Genomic DNA, 16,220 nt, shown 5'->3' on the forward strand with positions numbered 1-16,220 from the left:
AGCCCAGCCTTCTATTCTGAGACCTGCCTACATGGTGACTACACGCAGGGTTGTACTTTCTGCACAGAGGATCCCATTGCTGGAGAAAAAATATATATACTTGACTGCAGCTGTAACTTTTAGGTTAATAGCAAAGCGAAGAACGTCAAAGTCCACCCTTCAATCAGTGCGAGTTGGGCACAAAGCCACCTTTCTCGCCCTTGATACCCTGACGATGGCTGCTGTGGGCTTGCGGCTGGGGAAACAAATCCGTTGCCTGAGTGGAAGAGCGAATTCCAAAACTTCAGGGGAGCCGAAGCTGAAATATGACGCTGTGATCGTCGGAGGAGGTAACGCAGTCTGTCTGAACAGCGTGTACTGACTTAAAGGGGTGGTCTCATCACAGACAATGGGGGAATATCAGTAGGATATGCCCCCATTGTCCTATAGTCTCGGGTCCCAGCATTATTCAGAACGGAACCCTGAAAGTGTTGCGCATGCGCAGCCGCCCTCCATTTATTTTCTATGGGGCCGCCAGAAATAGCCGAGTGCTGACTCTGCTATTTCCGTCAGGCCCATAGAAGTGAATGGGAGCGGTGGTTGGTCGTGCGCGGTGCGCTTCCATTCATTTCTATGGGGGGGCTCCAGCCACCACCTTGCAGGGCTCTGTTGCCGATATATTAGAGCGGCAGGCAGAGCATGCATCTGGCCTCATTCTATATACCAGGGCCGGCATGGCCAACCTGCGGCTCTCCAGCTGTTGTAAAACTACAACTCTCAACATGTCCTGCTGTAGGCAGTCTGGGCATGCTGGGAGTTGTAGTTTTGCAACAGTTGAAGAGCCTCAGGTCGGCCATCCCTGTACCAGGGAATCAGTAACCTTCGGCACTCCAGCTGCTGTGCAACTACAACTCCCAGCATGCAAACGTGCTCGGCTGTTCTTCTAACCCCCCACAGAAGTGAATGAAGATTTCTAGGAGTTGTAGTTTCTGAACAGCTGGCGTGCCGGAGGTTGATGATCCCTGCACTATGGGATTGCAGCAGACGGTGAAACAGTACCCCCCCCCTGTTCTCGAGATCAGTGTGGGTCTCAGTGGTCGGACCACCCCACCGATCAATTATAGGGGATATCTTAAAACCTGGCACAACATAACATCTATAAGAAGCCCAGTTATAGATGAAGTGGCATTTGCACTCACTAAATGGACTGCGAACACAGCGGGGGTCATTTACAAACATTTTTAATGCCAGTTTTTAGCGTACAAGAAGTCCCAGGACAACATTTTGCTGCGCAGGAATTTTTACGCCATCCTCGCCACTTTGCTCTAGCAAATTTACTATCATTTATGCCCGAAAACGGGCGTGAAAGAGGAGCAGAAACGAGTCCCGTCAGGGGCTGCCGTAGTCTTTACGCCAAGTGCAAGGACTGTCAGAGGTGCGTCTAAACTGGAAAGGGGTGCATGTCTCCTCATAAATTAGGTGAATCCTTCTTCAGCAGCGAAGGAGGAAACAGAGGCTAGCGTAAAAATCCAGTCTTTGTAAATGACCCCAAACACATGCAGACGGTGACCACCTCCTATTATCCATAGGATATGACTAATTGTCGGGACCCCTGACGATAACAAGAACAGGGGTCCCAAGTCCTCCAAGTGCATAGAGCGATGGTCATGTACAGGGACATTAAGGGTGTCTGGATTGTATGGAAAATGTGGGTCCCCCTCCAGCCCAGTAATTTAAAATGGTGCGTCACACTATGTGTATCATTTCATACTCTATGCATATATACCTGTGTACACTGACTACAAGTACACACAATTACTATTCATACATTTCTATGTATCCTTCAGAACAAACAGTAATTATACATAGACACTGCTAAAAGGGGGGTTGTCACTTCAGCAAATAACATTTATCATGAAGAGAAAGCTAGAAATTTTAGTGCTAACCCTGCTACATCTGTAATACAAGGCACTTACTAATGTATTGTGATTGTCCATATTGCCTCCTTTGCTGGCTGGATTTTTTTTTTCCATCACATTATACGCTGATCGCTTCTCAGTACAGCATGTTGGTACCTGCATTCCCTGGATTTACTGGAGGCCAATTTGGCACTAAAAATGACAAAAAATTGCAGCATGCATGTGGAACCTACACTCCCTGAATTGTATGGCGGCCGTCGTGGCACATAACAGGTAGAATTTAGTGTTAGGTTCCCGTCTTACAGAGATCGCCCTGACGTGTGGCAGACGGGCTCAAATAATTTTGTACAAAATGTATTTGCCAACAATCTCAAATTTACTTATAAGGGTAGCATTAGCATCAGAATACTTTTTTGTACTTTAGTTTCTAGAGTGCTGTTGCATTGTATTTTTTTTCTTTGTGTTTTCGGCCATAGCAATGTGCACCTGCGCATTGGGATGTGCTGACTGACCCCTTTTTTTCTTTGCAGCTCGCTTTTAGGGGTTACGACCAACCTGCAATCCAGCGGTAGCCGGGACCATGGGAGCAGACCCCCCCCCCCCATCGTATCAGCGATCACTGCGGTTTAACCCCTTCTATGCCACTACCACGGCATATAAGGGGGTTTGTGTTTGAGTGAGCCCATCTAGTCCCCGCGCTGCTGTGGCGGAGACTCGATGTCTCAGAAGGCAACCCGATGCCGTGCAGAGGCTGCCCAATGCCTTGCACGGCATCGGGACCTGCCTTCTACGGGTGCCAAGGAGATCCAGCCTCAGGCTGGGTCTCCTAGGCAACCTGTTAGTGTATTACTCAGTGTCATACACTTACAGGTAATGCATTACAAATAAAATTAATAAAGTAATAAAATTAATAAAGTAAAAAAAGAGAGAAAAAAAGCCACTTTTCTCTTATTTTATAATAAACTGGAAAAAAACACACATATTAGGTCTCGCCGCGTCCGTAATGACCGACTCTATACATATATCACATGATCCACCCTGTGCGATAAATACCATAATTTTTTTTTAAACAGTGTAAAAAAAACGAAAAACTTTTTTGTCACCTTACATTACAAAAAGTGCAACACTAAGGCCCCTTTCACACGGGCGAGTTTTCCGTGCGGGTGCGATCCGTGCAGCGAACGTATGGCACCCGCACTAAATCCTGACCCATTCATTTCTATGGGGCTGTGCACATGAGCGTTGTTTTTAACGCATCACTTGTGCGTTCAGTTGAAATCGCAGCATGCTCTATATTGTCCGATTTAGACGTGACGCAGGCCCCATAGAAATGAATGGGGTGTGTGAAAATCGGATGGCATCCGCAAGCAAGTACGGATGCCGTGCGATTTGCACGCACGGTTGCTAGGAGACGATCGGGATGGAGACCCGATCATTATTATTTTCCCTTATAACATGGTTATAAGGGAAAATAATAGCATTCTGAATACAGAATGCATAGTAAACCAGCGCTAGAGGGGTTAAAAAAATAAAAATAAAAATTTAACTCACCTTAGTCCACTTGATCGCGAAGCTGGCATCTCCTTGTGTCTCCTCTGCGCTGAACAGGACCTGGGGTGAGCTGCTCCATTAAATATCGGTTAAGGACCTTCGATGACGTCACTCCGGTCATCACATGGTCTTTTACCATGGTGAATCACCATGGTAAAAGATCATGTGACGTACCATGTGATGACCAGAGTGACGTCATCGAAGGTCCTTAACCTGTATTTAATGGAGCAGCTCACCCCAGGTCCTGTTCAGCCGCTCAGCGCAGAGGAGACACAAGGAGATGCCGGGCTTCGCGATCAAGTGGACTAAGGTGAGTTAAATTTTTTTAATTTTTTTTTAACCCCTCTAGCGCTGGTTTACTATGCATTCTGTATTCAGAATGCTATTATTTTCCCTTATAACCATGTTATAAGGGAAAATAATACAATCTTCAGAACATCAATCCCAAGCCCGAACTTCTATGAAGAAGTTCGGGTTTGGGTACCAAACATGCGCGATTTTTCTCACGCGAGTGCAACGCATGACAATGTTTTGCACTCGCACGGGAAAATCGCGCATTTTCCCGCAACGCACACGGCTCTTATCCGGGCAAAAAAAATGACGCCCGTGTGAAAGAGGCCTAAGTGATCAAAAAGGCATATGCCCCCCAAAATAGTACCACTCTAATTGTCACCTCATCCTGCAAAAAATGAGCCTCTACCTAAGACAATTGCCCAAAAAATAAAAAAAACTATGGCTCAGAATATGGACACTAAAACATCATTTTGTTTGTTTAAAAAACTGCTGGTATTGTGTAAAACTTAAGTAAATAAAAAAAAGTAGACATATTAGGTATCGCCGCATCCGTAATAACCTGCTCTATAAATATATCACATGACCTAACCCTTCAGGTGAATACCGTAAAAAAAATATATATAAAAAAACGGTGTAAAAAAGCCATTTTTTTGTCACCTTACATCACAAAAAGTGTAATAGCAAGCGATCAAAAAGTCATGCGCACCACAAAATAGTACCAATCAAACCGTCATCTCATCCCGACAGTCGCTCAAAAAATAAATAAAACTACGGCTTTCAGAATGTGGAGACACAAAGAAAATCTTTAAAAAAAAAATGCTTTGTTATGTAAAACTGAAACAAACAACCAATATTTGGTATTGTCGCGTCCGTGACAACCTGCTCTATAAAAATACCGTATAATCTAAACTTTCAGATGAATGTTGTAAATAACAAAAAATAAAAACGGTGCCAAAACACCTATTTCTAGTTACCTTGCCTCACAAAAAGTGTAATATAGAGCAACCAAAAATCATATGTACCCTAAAATAGTACCAACAAAACTGCCACCTTATCCCGTAGTTTCCAAAATGGGGTCACTTTTTTGGAGTTTCTACTCTAGGGGTGCATCAGGGGAGCTTCAAATGGGACATGGTGTCAAAAAACCAGTCCAGCAAACAATGCCTTCCAAAAACCGTATGGTGTTCCTTTCCTTCTGCGCCCTGCCATGTGCCTGTACAGCAGTTTACGACCACATATGGGGTGTTTCTGTAAACTACAGAATCAGGGCCATAAATGTTATCTCTATTTTCCATTAATTCTTGTGGAACACCTAAAGGGTTAACGACGTTTGTAAAATCAGTTTTGAATACCTTGAGGGGTGTCGTTTGTAAAATGGGGTCATTTTTGAGTGGTTTCTATTATGTAAGCCTCACAAAGTGACTTCAGACCTGAACTGGTCCTGAAAAAGTGGGTTTTAGAAATTGTCTGAAAGAGAAATTTCAAGTTTGCTTCTAAACTTCTAAGCCTTGTAATATCCCCAAAAATAAAATGGCATTCACTAAATGATCCAAACATGAAATAGACATATGGGGAATGTAAAGTAGTAACTATTTTTGGAGGTATTATTATCTATTATAAAAGTAGAGAAATTGAAATTTGCTAATTTTTCAATTTTTTTTGTAAATTTTGAATTTTTTTTAATAAATAAAAATAATTTTTTACTCAATTTTACCACTGCCATGAAGTACAATATGTGACGAGGAAAACAATCTCAGAATGGCCTGGAAAAGTAAAAGCGTTTTAAAGTTATCACTACTTAAAGTGACACTGGTCAGATTTGCGAAAAATGGCCCAGTCCTTAAGGGGTTAAGTAGTTCGCAGTTTGGTGGAACTGTAGGTAAGCACATATAACTAGTTCAGTACACAGTTTCTAATCACAATACAACAAAAGGAACATTATATAACTGTTCTAAATACCTATTTTGGCCTCTTGTTCCCATAAAACTGAACTCTAACTGGAACTGTGTGTCTGTTCAGCTCCCCTCTCTGGTGAATAATGATTCCAGCTAGGGGATTTACCACACAGACTCAGTGTGAGGCTGGCTGTGGTTGGTTAAGACTCCTGTTCAGTGTGAGGCTGGCTGTGAATGGTCAAGACTCCTTTTCAGCAATAACAGTTTAACTCTATGCTTTTTGTTGTGTCTGTTGTGTCATTGAGCTTACCTTACATTCATATAATGAATCTTAAAGGCATATTATCTTTTCTGCTTCTGTGAACACAAATATATAACTATTACATGACACCAAAACATGATGTCACAGTAAATAACTCTGCTTTTGTCTTTAACATATAAACATAGGAACTGTATTAAGGTTATTGGCAGGTGTAGCTTTATACACATATAAGCCATATTAGCAACCTAGGACAGGTCTTAGCTGGCCAGCTTCACTGCTGGTGAGCTGACCCTATATAAGATTTTAGGGGCGGGCATGCTGGTGAGTAGACTATCTAAAAGGTTGTAGGTGAGGGCCTGCAGGTGAGCTGACCCTCTAAAACATTATATGCGAGGGCCTGCTGGTGAGCTGACACTGTAAAAGATTTACGGTGCGGGCCTGCTTATATGTGAGGGCTTTCGGGTGAGCTGACCATGTAAAAGATTGTAGGTGAAGGCCTGCTGGTGAGCTGACCCTCTATAAGGTTGTAGGTGAGAGCCTGCTGGTGAGTTGACCCTCTAAAAAAAAAATATATGTGAGGGCTTTCAGGTGAGCTGACCATGTAAAAGATTGTAGGTGAAGGCCTGCTGGTGAGCTGACCCTCTATAAGGTTGTAGGTGAGAGCCTGCTGGTGAGCTGACCCTCCAAAAAAATTATATGTGAGGGCTTTCAGGTGAGCTGACCATGGAAAAGATTGTAGGTGAAGGCCTGCTGGTGAGCTGACCCTGTAAAAAATTATATGTGAGGGCCTGCTGGTGAGCTGACCCTGTAAAACATATGCGAGGGCCTGCTGGTGAGCTGACCCTGTAAAAGATTTTAGTTGTGGGCCTGAAGGGGAGCTGACCCTGTAAAAGATTTTAGGTGCGGGCCTGCTGGTGAGCTGACCCTCTAAAAAATTATATGCGAGGGCCTGCTGGTGATCTGACCCTGTAAAACATTGTAGGTGAGGGCCTGCAGCTGAGCTGACCCTCTAACTCTAAAAATAATATGCGAGGGTCTGCAGCTGAGCTGTCCCTGTAAAACCTTATATGCGACGAATAAGCATGTTGATAAGATGGAAGAGGAGGAGGAGGATAAGAAAAGGAAGATTCAACCATATACCCTTGTTTGTGGTGAAAGGGGTGCATGGGAATACAGTGTATTCAGTACATTTAAACAACACATTTAAAGTGCCTTTATGTTCATCAGCATTCCTCTGGTGGAGTAGAGAAGTCATAGTCAATCCAGGCCTTGTTCATTTTTATAAGAGTCTACCTGTCAGCATTTTCAGTTGACAGGCGGATACGCTTATCTGTTATAATGCCACCAGCAGCACTAAATACCCGCTCAGACAAAACGCTGGCAGCAGGGCAGGTCAGCACCTCCAAAGCGTAGAGAGCCAGTTTGTGCCACGTTTCCAGCTTGGACACCCAGTAGTTGTAAGGCACTGAGGGATAATTGAGGACTCTGACACACCATCTTCCAAAATGTTCCCTCCTTGTGAAACTAGGCCGCTCATCAGGGTGAGGGTCATGGCGGGGTGTCATGAAACTGTCCCAGGCTTGGGAGAGTGTTGCCCTGCCTCTGTTGGAACTGTTGTGTGTTCCCCTTGTCTCCCCTCCCTGGTTGGCCAAGGAACTACGTACTCTGCCGCCAGCGTTGTCAGATGGAAATTTTTGGAGCAATTTTTCAACAAGGATCTTCTGGTATTGCACCGTTTTGCTCGTCCTCTCCACCATAGGAATGAGAGATGAGATCTTCTCTTTGTAGCGGGGGTCGAGAAGTGTGAACAACCAGTAATCCATGTTGTCTAAAATGCGTATAACGCACGGGTCGATGGAAAGGCAGCCTAACATAAAGTCAGCCATGTGTGCCAGAGTACCAACAGGCAAGACTTTGCTGTCGTCATCAGGAGGATCACTCTTATTCTCCTCATCCTCTTCTGCCCACCCACGCTGAACAGATGGAATTAAACTTCCATGGGTACTACCCTCTGTAGCGGAGGCAACCGTCTCCTGCTCCTCCTCTTCATCGTCCAATTTACGCTGAGAAGACGAACGGAGGGTGGTGTATCACCCTGTGTAATGTTTTCCCCCATTTCCACCTCTTCCACATGCAAAGCGTCCGCCTTAGTTGTGAGCAGCGATCGTTTGAGTAGACACAGAAGTGGGATGGTTACGCTGATAATAGCGTTATCGCCACTCACTATCTGTGATTAGTCAAAGTTTCTTAAAACCTCACAGAGGTCAGACATCCATGCCCACTCCTCGCTTGTGAATAGCGTAAGCTGACTGGAAAGGCGACGACCATGTTGCAGATGGTATTCCACTACTGCTCACAAAGCCTGGCCAACGTGTGGAATGTCAAGTTCCAGTGCGTGCTCACATCGCACAACAGTCGGTGAGCTGTCAATTTTAAGCGCTGCTGCAGCGTTGACAGACTGGCTGAAGCTGTCGATGACTTGCGGAAATGTGCACACACGGGGCGCACCTTTACCAGTGGCTCAGGCAAATTGGGGTAGGTTTTGAGAAACCGCTGAACCACTAAGTTTAAGACATGGTCTAGGCATGGTTTGTGTGTGAGCTTACTGAGCTCCAAAGCCGCCACCAAGTTACGGCCATTATCACACACAACCATGCCTGGATCTAGGTTGAGTGGCGAGAGCCACAGCTCAGTCTGGTCTCTTATCCCCTGCCACAGCTCTGCGGCGGGTGCTGTTTGTCTCCTAAACATATCAGCTTCAGCACGGCCTGATGCCGCTTCCCCAATGCAGTGCTACACTGCTTACAGCTACCGACTGATGGCTTACTGGATAATAAACACAATGATATCACAGTACAGGGATAATAAACACTATGATGTCACAGTACAGGGATAATAAACACAGTGATGTCACAGTACAGGAATAATAAACAGTGATGTCACAGTACAGGGATAATAAACACAGTGATGTCACAGTACAGGAATAATAAACACAGTGATGTCACAGTACAGAGATAATAAACACAGTGATGTCACAGTACAGGGATAATAAACACAATGATGTCACAGTACAGGGATAATAAACACAGTGATGTCACAGTACAGGGATAATAAACACAATGATATCACAGTACAGGGATAATAAACACAGTGATGTCACAGTACAGAGATAATAAACACAGTGATGTCACAGTACAGGGATAATAAACACAGTGATGTCACCGTACAGGGATAATAAACACAGTGATGTCACAGTACAGGGATAATAAACACAGTGATGTCAAAGTACAGGATAATAAACACTATGATGTCACAGTACAGGATAATAAACACTATGATGTCACAGTACACTGATAATACAGTAGAGAGAATAAATTTGACTTGTGTAGTTAGTTCTATGATCTTTGCCCTCTCTAAACTCTATAACTAAAATCTCCAGGTTTCAGCAAGAATATTTCACATCTTTACTATTTGTTCCAATGTGTAAATTGGTTAAATGGTTTAAATTAAATACATATTTGTCTATTGCATAGCAACTTTCTAATATACTTTAAGCTTCAATTCCTTCTTTCTGCTTGCTTTAGTGTATGGAGCCAATGGCTGAAAACCTGTCCTGATTATATCTAACTGAAACCGATGCATGGCTCATTACAATGGACATAGTTCATTCACTGACAGCAAATGAAACACAAAGTATGATAGAAAACTCCAAAATGTTTCATTGTGCAATCTTATTATTATATTTTTACATCTTTATCCTGTATATATGAACACAATATATAGTATTGTGTGTGTAAATGTGTATTTTTTATTCTTTTACAGGACACAATGGCCTGGTAGCGGTGAGTTTTATGAAATTTTTTTGTTCTGTAAATCATTTAACTGCTGTATGTGCAAGCAAATTCCATAGTAAGAGTAAAGTGCTGACCGTAGTAAAATACCGCATGTAAAGGTGCTTACATATACACTGTAAGTTACGACTACAGTCATTTATTAACTCTATACTTTATCCACATTAAAAAGACTGATTCTGCATTTTCTTAAATATCAATAATTCTGCAATGTAAAGTAATTTGTCCTTCTGTTTCCAACAATTTTGTATAAGAAAGGTCAGTATGTATTATAGAGTAGGTCTGAAATAGACAAAATAATATTTCATATTTATACCGTACAAATAAAAAGGGGGCAATTACCCAGCTGTGTTGTTTTTGGAGGTTAAGCCTTCTGCTAATGGTCTACCAAGGAGGCATGGTTTGCCCAAAAAATAATGGTATGATGCTCAAGTAATACTGCCATACAGTGCTCCTATAATACTGCCATATAGCACCTAAATAATACCACTATAAAGTGCCCAAAAACACCACCATTGGAGGTGCAAATAAGATCTGACCACGATTTATGGAGGCTCTCATGGTATGAAGGTTTGTGTTGGAGCACCCCTGCAGATCACCCCAAAAAGGCTACACTATTACGTCCAAATAGCATTGCTCATATAACACTGCCACAGTGAAAAGTAAAACCACAATAAAGTGCCCAAAAACATCACCATATGATGTACACATAATACAGCCACATATACTGCCATATAGCACCTAACTTATATCACTATAGAGATCCCAAATACACTATCATATGATGAACACATAACATTGCCATATACACTACGTGCAGAATTATTAGGCAAATGAGTATTTTGACCACATCATCCTCTTTATGCATGTTGTCTTACTCCAAGCTGTATAGGCTCGAAAGCCTACTACCAATTAAGCATATTAGGTGATGTGCATCTCTGTAATGAGAAGGGGTGTGGTCTAATGACATCAACACACTATATCAGGTGTGCATAATTATTAGGCAACTTCCTTTCCTTTGGCAAAATGGGTCAAAAGAAGGACTTGACAGGCTCAGAAAAGTCAAAAATAGTGAGATATCTTGCAGAGGGATGCAGCGCTCTTAAAATTGCAAAGCTTCTGAAGCGTGATCATCGAACAATCAAGTGTTTCATTCAAAATAGTCAACAGGGTCGCAAGAAGCGTGTGGAAAAACCAAGGCGCAAAATAACTGCCCATGAACTGAGAAAAGTCAAGCGTGCAGCTGCCAAGATGCCACTTGCCACCAGTTTGGCCATATTTCAGAGCTGCAACATAACTGGAGTGCCCAAAAGCACAAGGTGTGCAATACTCAGAGACATGGCCAAGGTAAGAAAGGCTGAAAGACGACCACCACTGAACAAGACACACAAGCTGAAACGTCAAGACTGGGCCAAGAAATATCTCAAGACTGATTTTTCTAAGGTTTTATGGACTGATGAAATGAGAGTGAGTCTTGATGGGCCAGATGGATGGGCCCGTGGCTGGATTGGTAAAGGGCAGAGAGCTCCAGTCCGACTCAGACGCCAGCAAGGTGGAGGTGGAGTACTGGTTTGGGCTGGTATCATCAAAGATGAGCTTGTGGGGCCTTTTTGGGTTGAGGATGGAGTCAAGCTCAACTCCCAGTCCTACTGCCAGTTTCTGGAAGACACCTTCTTCAAGCAGTGGTACAGGAAGAAGTCTGCATCCTTCAAGAAAAACATGATTTTCATGCAGGACAATGCTCCATCACACGCGTCCAAGTACTCCACAGCGTGGCTGGCAAGAAAGGGTATAAAAGAAGAAAATCTAATGACATGGCCTCCTTGTTCACCTGATCTGAACCCCATTGAGAACCTGTGGTCCATCATCAAATGTGAGATTTACAAGGAGGGAAAACAGTACACCTCTCTGAACAGTGTCTGGGAGGCTGTGGTTGCTGCTGCACGCAATGTTGACAGTGAACAGATCAAAACACTGACAGAATCCATGGATGGCAGGCTTTTGAGTGTCCTTGCAAAGAAAGGTGGCTATATTGGTCACTGATTTGTTTTTGTTTTGTTTTTGAATGTCAGAAATGTATATTTGTGAATGTTGAGATGTTATATTGGTTTCACTGGTAAAAATAAATAATTGAAATGGGTATATATTTGTTTTTTGTTAAGTTGCCTAATAATTATGCACAGTAATAGTCACCTGCACACACAGATATCCCCCTAAAATAGCTAAAACTAAAAACAAACTAAAAACTACTTCCAAAAATATTCAGCTTTGATATTAATGAGTTTTTGGGTTCATTGAGAACATGGTTGTTGTTCAATAATAAAATGAATCCTCAAAAATACAACTTGCCTAATAATTCTGCACTCCCTGTATACTACTGCCACGTAGTACCTAAATAATACCACCCTAGAGCGCCCACCTAATGTGTACTTACAGTAACATAGCCTACTATAATCCTGCCACATAGCGCCTAAACTATACTACTATAGATCTCCCAAAGGCACTATACCATGCACACATAATGCAGCCATATAAAATACTGCTAAATAAAAACAAACTAATAGCTCAACCAGCATATACTGGAGCTTAGGGTACTTTCACACTTGCGGCAGAGAGATCCGGCAAGCAGTTCCGTCGCCGGAACTGCCTGCCGGATCAGGCAAAACATATGCAAACTGATGGCATTAGTAAGGGTACTTTCACACTAGCGTTATTCTTTTCCGGCGCTGAGTTCCGTCCTAGGGGCTCAAATCCGGAAAAGAACTGATCAGGCATATCCCCATGCATTCTGAATGGAGAGTAATCCGTTCAGGATGTCTTCAGTTCAGTCTTTTTGACTGATCAGGCTTTTCAGAAAACCGTAGCATGTTGTATTTTTACCTCCGGCCACAAATCCTGAATACTTTGACTGAACGCCGAATCCGGTCTTTTTCCCATTGACTTGCATTAACGCCGGATCCGGCGCCGTGTGTTCAGTCAAACCGGATCCGGCTTTTGCATGTTAAACCAGAAAAATGTGAAAAAAAAGTTAAAGTCCATAAATGGCGGATACGTTTTTTCCAATGCATTTTTACATTGTGATCAAAATCCTGATCAGGATTCAAATGTAATCCGTTTTCACACGTTTTTCCGGATCCGGCGGGCAGTTCCGGTGACGGAATTGAACGCCGGATTTAAACAATGCTAGTGTGAAAGTAGCCTCAGGATCCTGATCAGTCGAAAAAATGCATTGAAATGGCGGATCCGTCTTTCCGGTGTCATCTGGCAAAATGGATTCGGCATTTATTTTTTTTCACCTTTTTTTCAGTCTGCGCATGCGCAGAACGGAAGGAGGGATCCGGCATTCAGGTATTCTGAATGCCGGATCCGGCACTAATACATTCCTATGGGAAAAAATGCCGGATCCAGCGTTCAGGCAAGTCTTCAGTTTTTTTCGCCGGAGATAAAACCGCAGCATGCTACGGTTTTCTCTTTTGCCTGATCAGTCAAAACGACTGAACTGAAGACATCCTGATGCAAACTGAACGGATTGCTCTCCATTCAGAATGCATGGGGATTAAACTGATCAGTTCTTTTACGGTATAGAGCCCCTGTGACGGAACTCTATGCCGGAAAAGAAAAACGCAAGTGTGAAAGTACCCTTAGCCCACCAACTACCGATTGGTGATTGTGACAAAAACACAAAAAAGTCTAAATATAAAATTATGTCTAGCTGACAGTTTATTTGTATATAATGCCTTTACTTAATAATCAAATGTATTGCGTATCATTACATCAATAAAAACCAACATAAAATGACATACAGGTAACAATGAATATATTCTCGGTCCCTTGATATATTGTTACATTATTATACATGGGGAGCTCACTCATAAAAAATAATCTAATGATAAAAGGTTCGGCTTTATTATTCCATAGTTAGGCGTAAGATCTAAATCAAATCCAACTTGTTAGCGCTGTTTGTACTTGTATTAGGACTTGTGGTGCAATATGGATCATTCCAATATTTTATGTAGGTCCACGGTGACCCTTATATTGCTTTTATCGGGTCTTGATATTCTTGGTCCCTTAATATATTATGTTATTATACATGCGGAGCTCATGAATAAAAAATTTAAATAATCATAATAGGTTCGGCTTTATTTATTTCAATGAAGAAAAAGACATATGGCATTAATATCAGTTACATTTTCATGAACCCCCCCCCCCCCCCCCCCCAGCACAGACGGCCCAGCTAGACTTGGTATATCTGGCTACACTTCCTTTAATTCAACCTCAATTAGGCCTGCTGTTTACTTGAGCTAGCATATGGGGTGTCTCAGGTATGATAAGTAGCCCCACCTGGTAGACATTATGATTTTGCCTTATCTCGTCTCTATCACGTGTCTTTAAGATACAACAGCCCTTTAGGCTGAGTTCACACGGGCGAGATTTCCGCGCAGGTGCAATGCGTGAGGTGCACTGAATCCGGACCCATTCACTTCTATGGGGCTGTGCACATGAGCGGTGATTTTCAGCCATCACTTGTGCGTTGCGTGAAAATCGCAGCATGCTCTATATTGTGCGTTTATCACGCAACGCAGGCCTCATAGAAGTGAATGGGGCTGCGTGAAAATCGCAAGCATCCGCAAGCAAGTGCGGATGCGGTGCGATTTTCACGCACGGTTGCTAAGATGAAAGTCTATTCACAGTATTATTTTCCCTTATAACATGGTTATAAGGGAAAATAATAAAAGGTCAATTGACCTATTTGCAGATCACATGGTCCGTGGTGATGGACCATGTGATGAGCTCAGTGATGTCACCACAGGTCCTTTTACAGGTCCTGAAGAAAGAACAGGAGACCGGCAGCTACGCAATCAATTGAAGGATGTGAGTTAATTTTTATTTAATTTTTTAACCCTCAATTGACCTTGTACTAAGCATTCTGTATTAAGAATGCTATTATTTTCCCTTATAATCATGTTATAAGGGAAAATAATGACATCTACACAACCTTAAACCCAAACCTGAACTTAAGTGAAGAAGTTCGGGTCTGGGTACCACCACATTCAGTTTTTTCTCACACGCGTGCAAAACGCATTGCACCCGCGCAATAAAAACTGAACAACGGAACGCAATCGCAGTCAAAACTGACTGCAATTGGGTACCTACTCGCGCGGGTTTGCCGCAATGCACCCGGAACGCATCTTGAGCCAAAACGTGACGCCCGTGTGAACCCAGCCTTAATCTATCTGAAGTCTGCCTAGATTGTTTGCTTGTTTCCCTCTAAGGTACCATGTTGTCAGTCGTAAGGGTGATTCTATCGCTTGTATTTCCTCATCTAATGAGAGTGCTTCAATAAGGGTTTTCCAATATAAAAAAAATGTGTGTCAGTTTTGTTTTTCTACGTTCCACCTCCACTAACTCCAACATGAAACACCTCTTTATCTGAGAGACCACGTTAAAGGATTGTGGACATTCCGGCTTTAGCCACTGAGCTAGTAAGTAGTGTTGATCACGAATATTCGAATTGCAAATTTTTATTGCGAATATCTTCTCTTCGAGAATTCGCGAATATTTAGAATCTAGTGATTTTTTTTTTAAATCAGTACACATGATCCCTCCCTGCTTCTAGCTTGTGGGCCAATGAGAAGGCTGCAGTATCTTTGACTTTAGGAGTAGTGTTGATTGCGAATTTTCATAATGCAAATTTTTGTAATGAGAATTTTCGTAATATAATAATTCGCTATATTGCTATACATTCCTGTTTTAGAATATTACGAATATTCAAAAAAAATATATAGCAATATAGCGAATATTCGATAAAAAATACGAATATAGAGCAATTTAGCTAATATAGTGCTATAATCTTCTTTGTCTAATAATTTTTTTCTCATCTGAAGTTCAGAAGGATTATAGCACTATATTAGCTAAATTGTTCTACATTTGTTTTTGTTTTCCGAATATTCGCTATATTGCTATATATTCTTGTTTTACGAATATATTTTACGAATATTCTAAAAAACAAATATATATTAGTTTTTTTAGAATATTCGTCTTTTAAAAAAAAATCTGTACAGTTGTTTCACTTTGGCATACTCCTCCCCGACAAGCATCCCCGTCACCATGGGAACGCCTGGGAGTTAGAATATATCATTGGATCTGAGTTTTTACAATCTCATTGATTCTCATTATGAAAATTCGCATTACGAAAATTCGCAATTAACACTACTCCTAACGAATATTCGAATTTGCGAATATTCAACGAATATTCTACAAAATATTCACGAAATATTGCAAATTTGAATATGACCCCTGCCGCTCATCACTACTAGTAAGCAACGTTGTGCTGCTAATAGTATCAGGTGTGTTATCATTGGGACATGATGGTGCGGTGCGGTGCGGTGTGGTGCTGTGGAAAATAGATAGTACTGGTGACTCTGGTAACTGTATGCGTAGTTTGTCTAGCAATAATTGACGCATCTTC

The 16,220-nt window shown here is 42.1% G+C and overlaps 1 protein-coding gene across 1 annotated transcript in view; it reads left to right on the top strand.

The window, feature by feature from the left end:
* The window catches only part of PYROXD2 (pyridine nucleotide-disulphide oxidoreductase domain 2), a 105,738-nt gene continuing 89,518 nt past the window's right edge, over positions 1-16,220 (top strand). The window contains 2 exon segments of the mRNA XM_044297426.1: positions 1-329; positions 9,723-9,742. Of these exon segments, the coding sequence (XP_044153361.1) occupies positions 32-329; positions 9,723-9,742 (318 nt within the window). The 5' untranslated portion in view covers positions 1-31.

This window comes from Bufo gargarizans, chromosome 6 (genome assembly GCF_014858855.1).
Source record: "Bufo gargarizans isolate SCDJY-AF-19 chromosome 6, ASM1485885v1, whole genome shotgun sequence".
Lineage (NCBI taxonomy): Eukaryota > Metazoa > Chordata > Amphibia > Anura > Bufonidae > Bufo > Bufo gargarizans.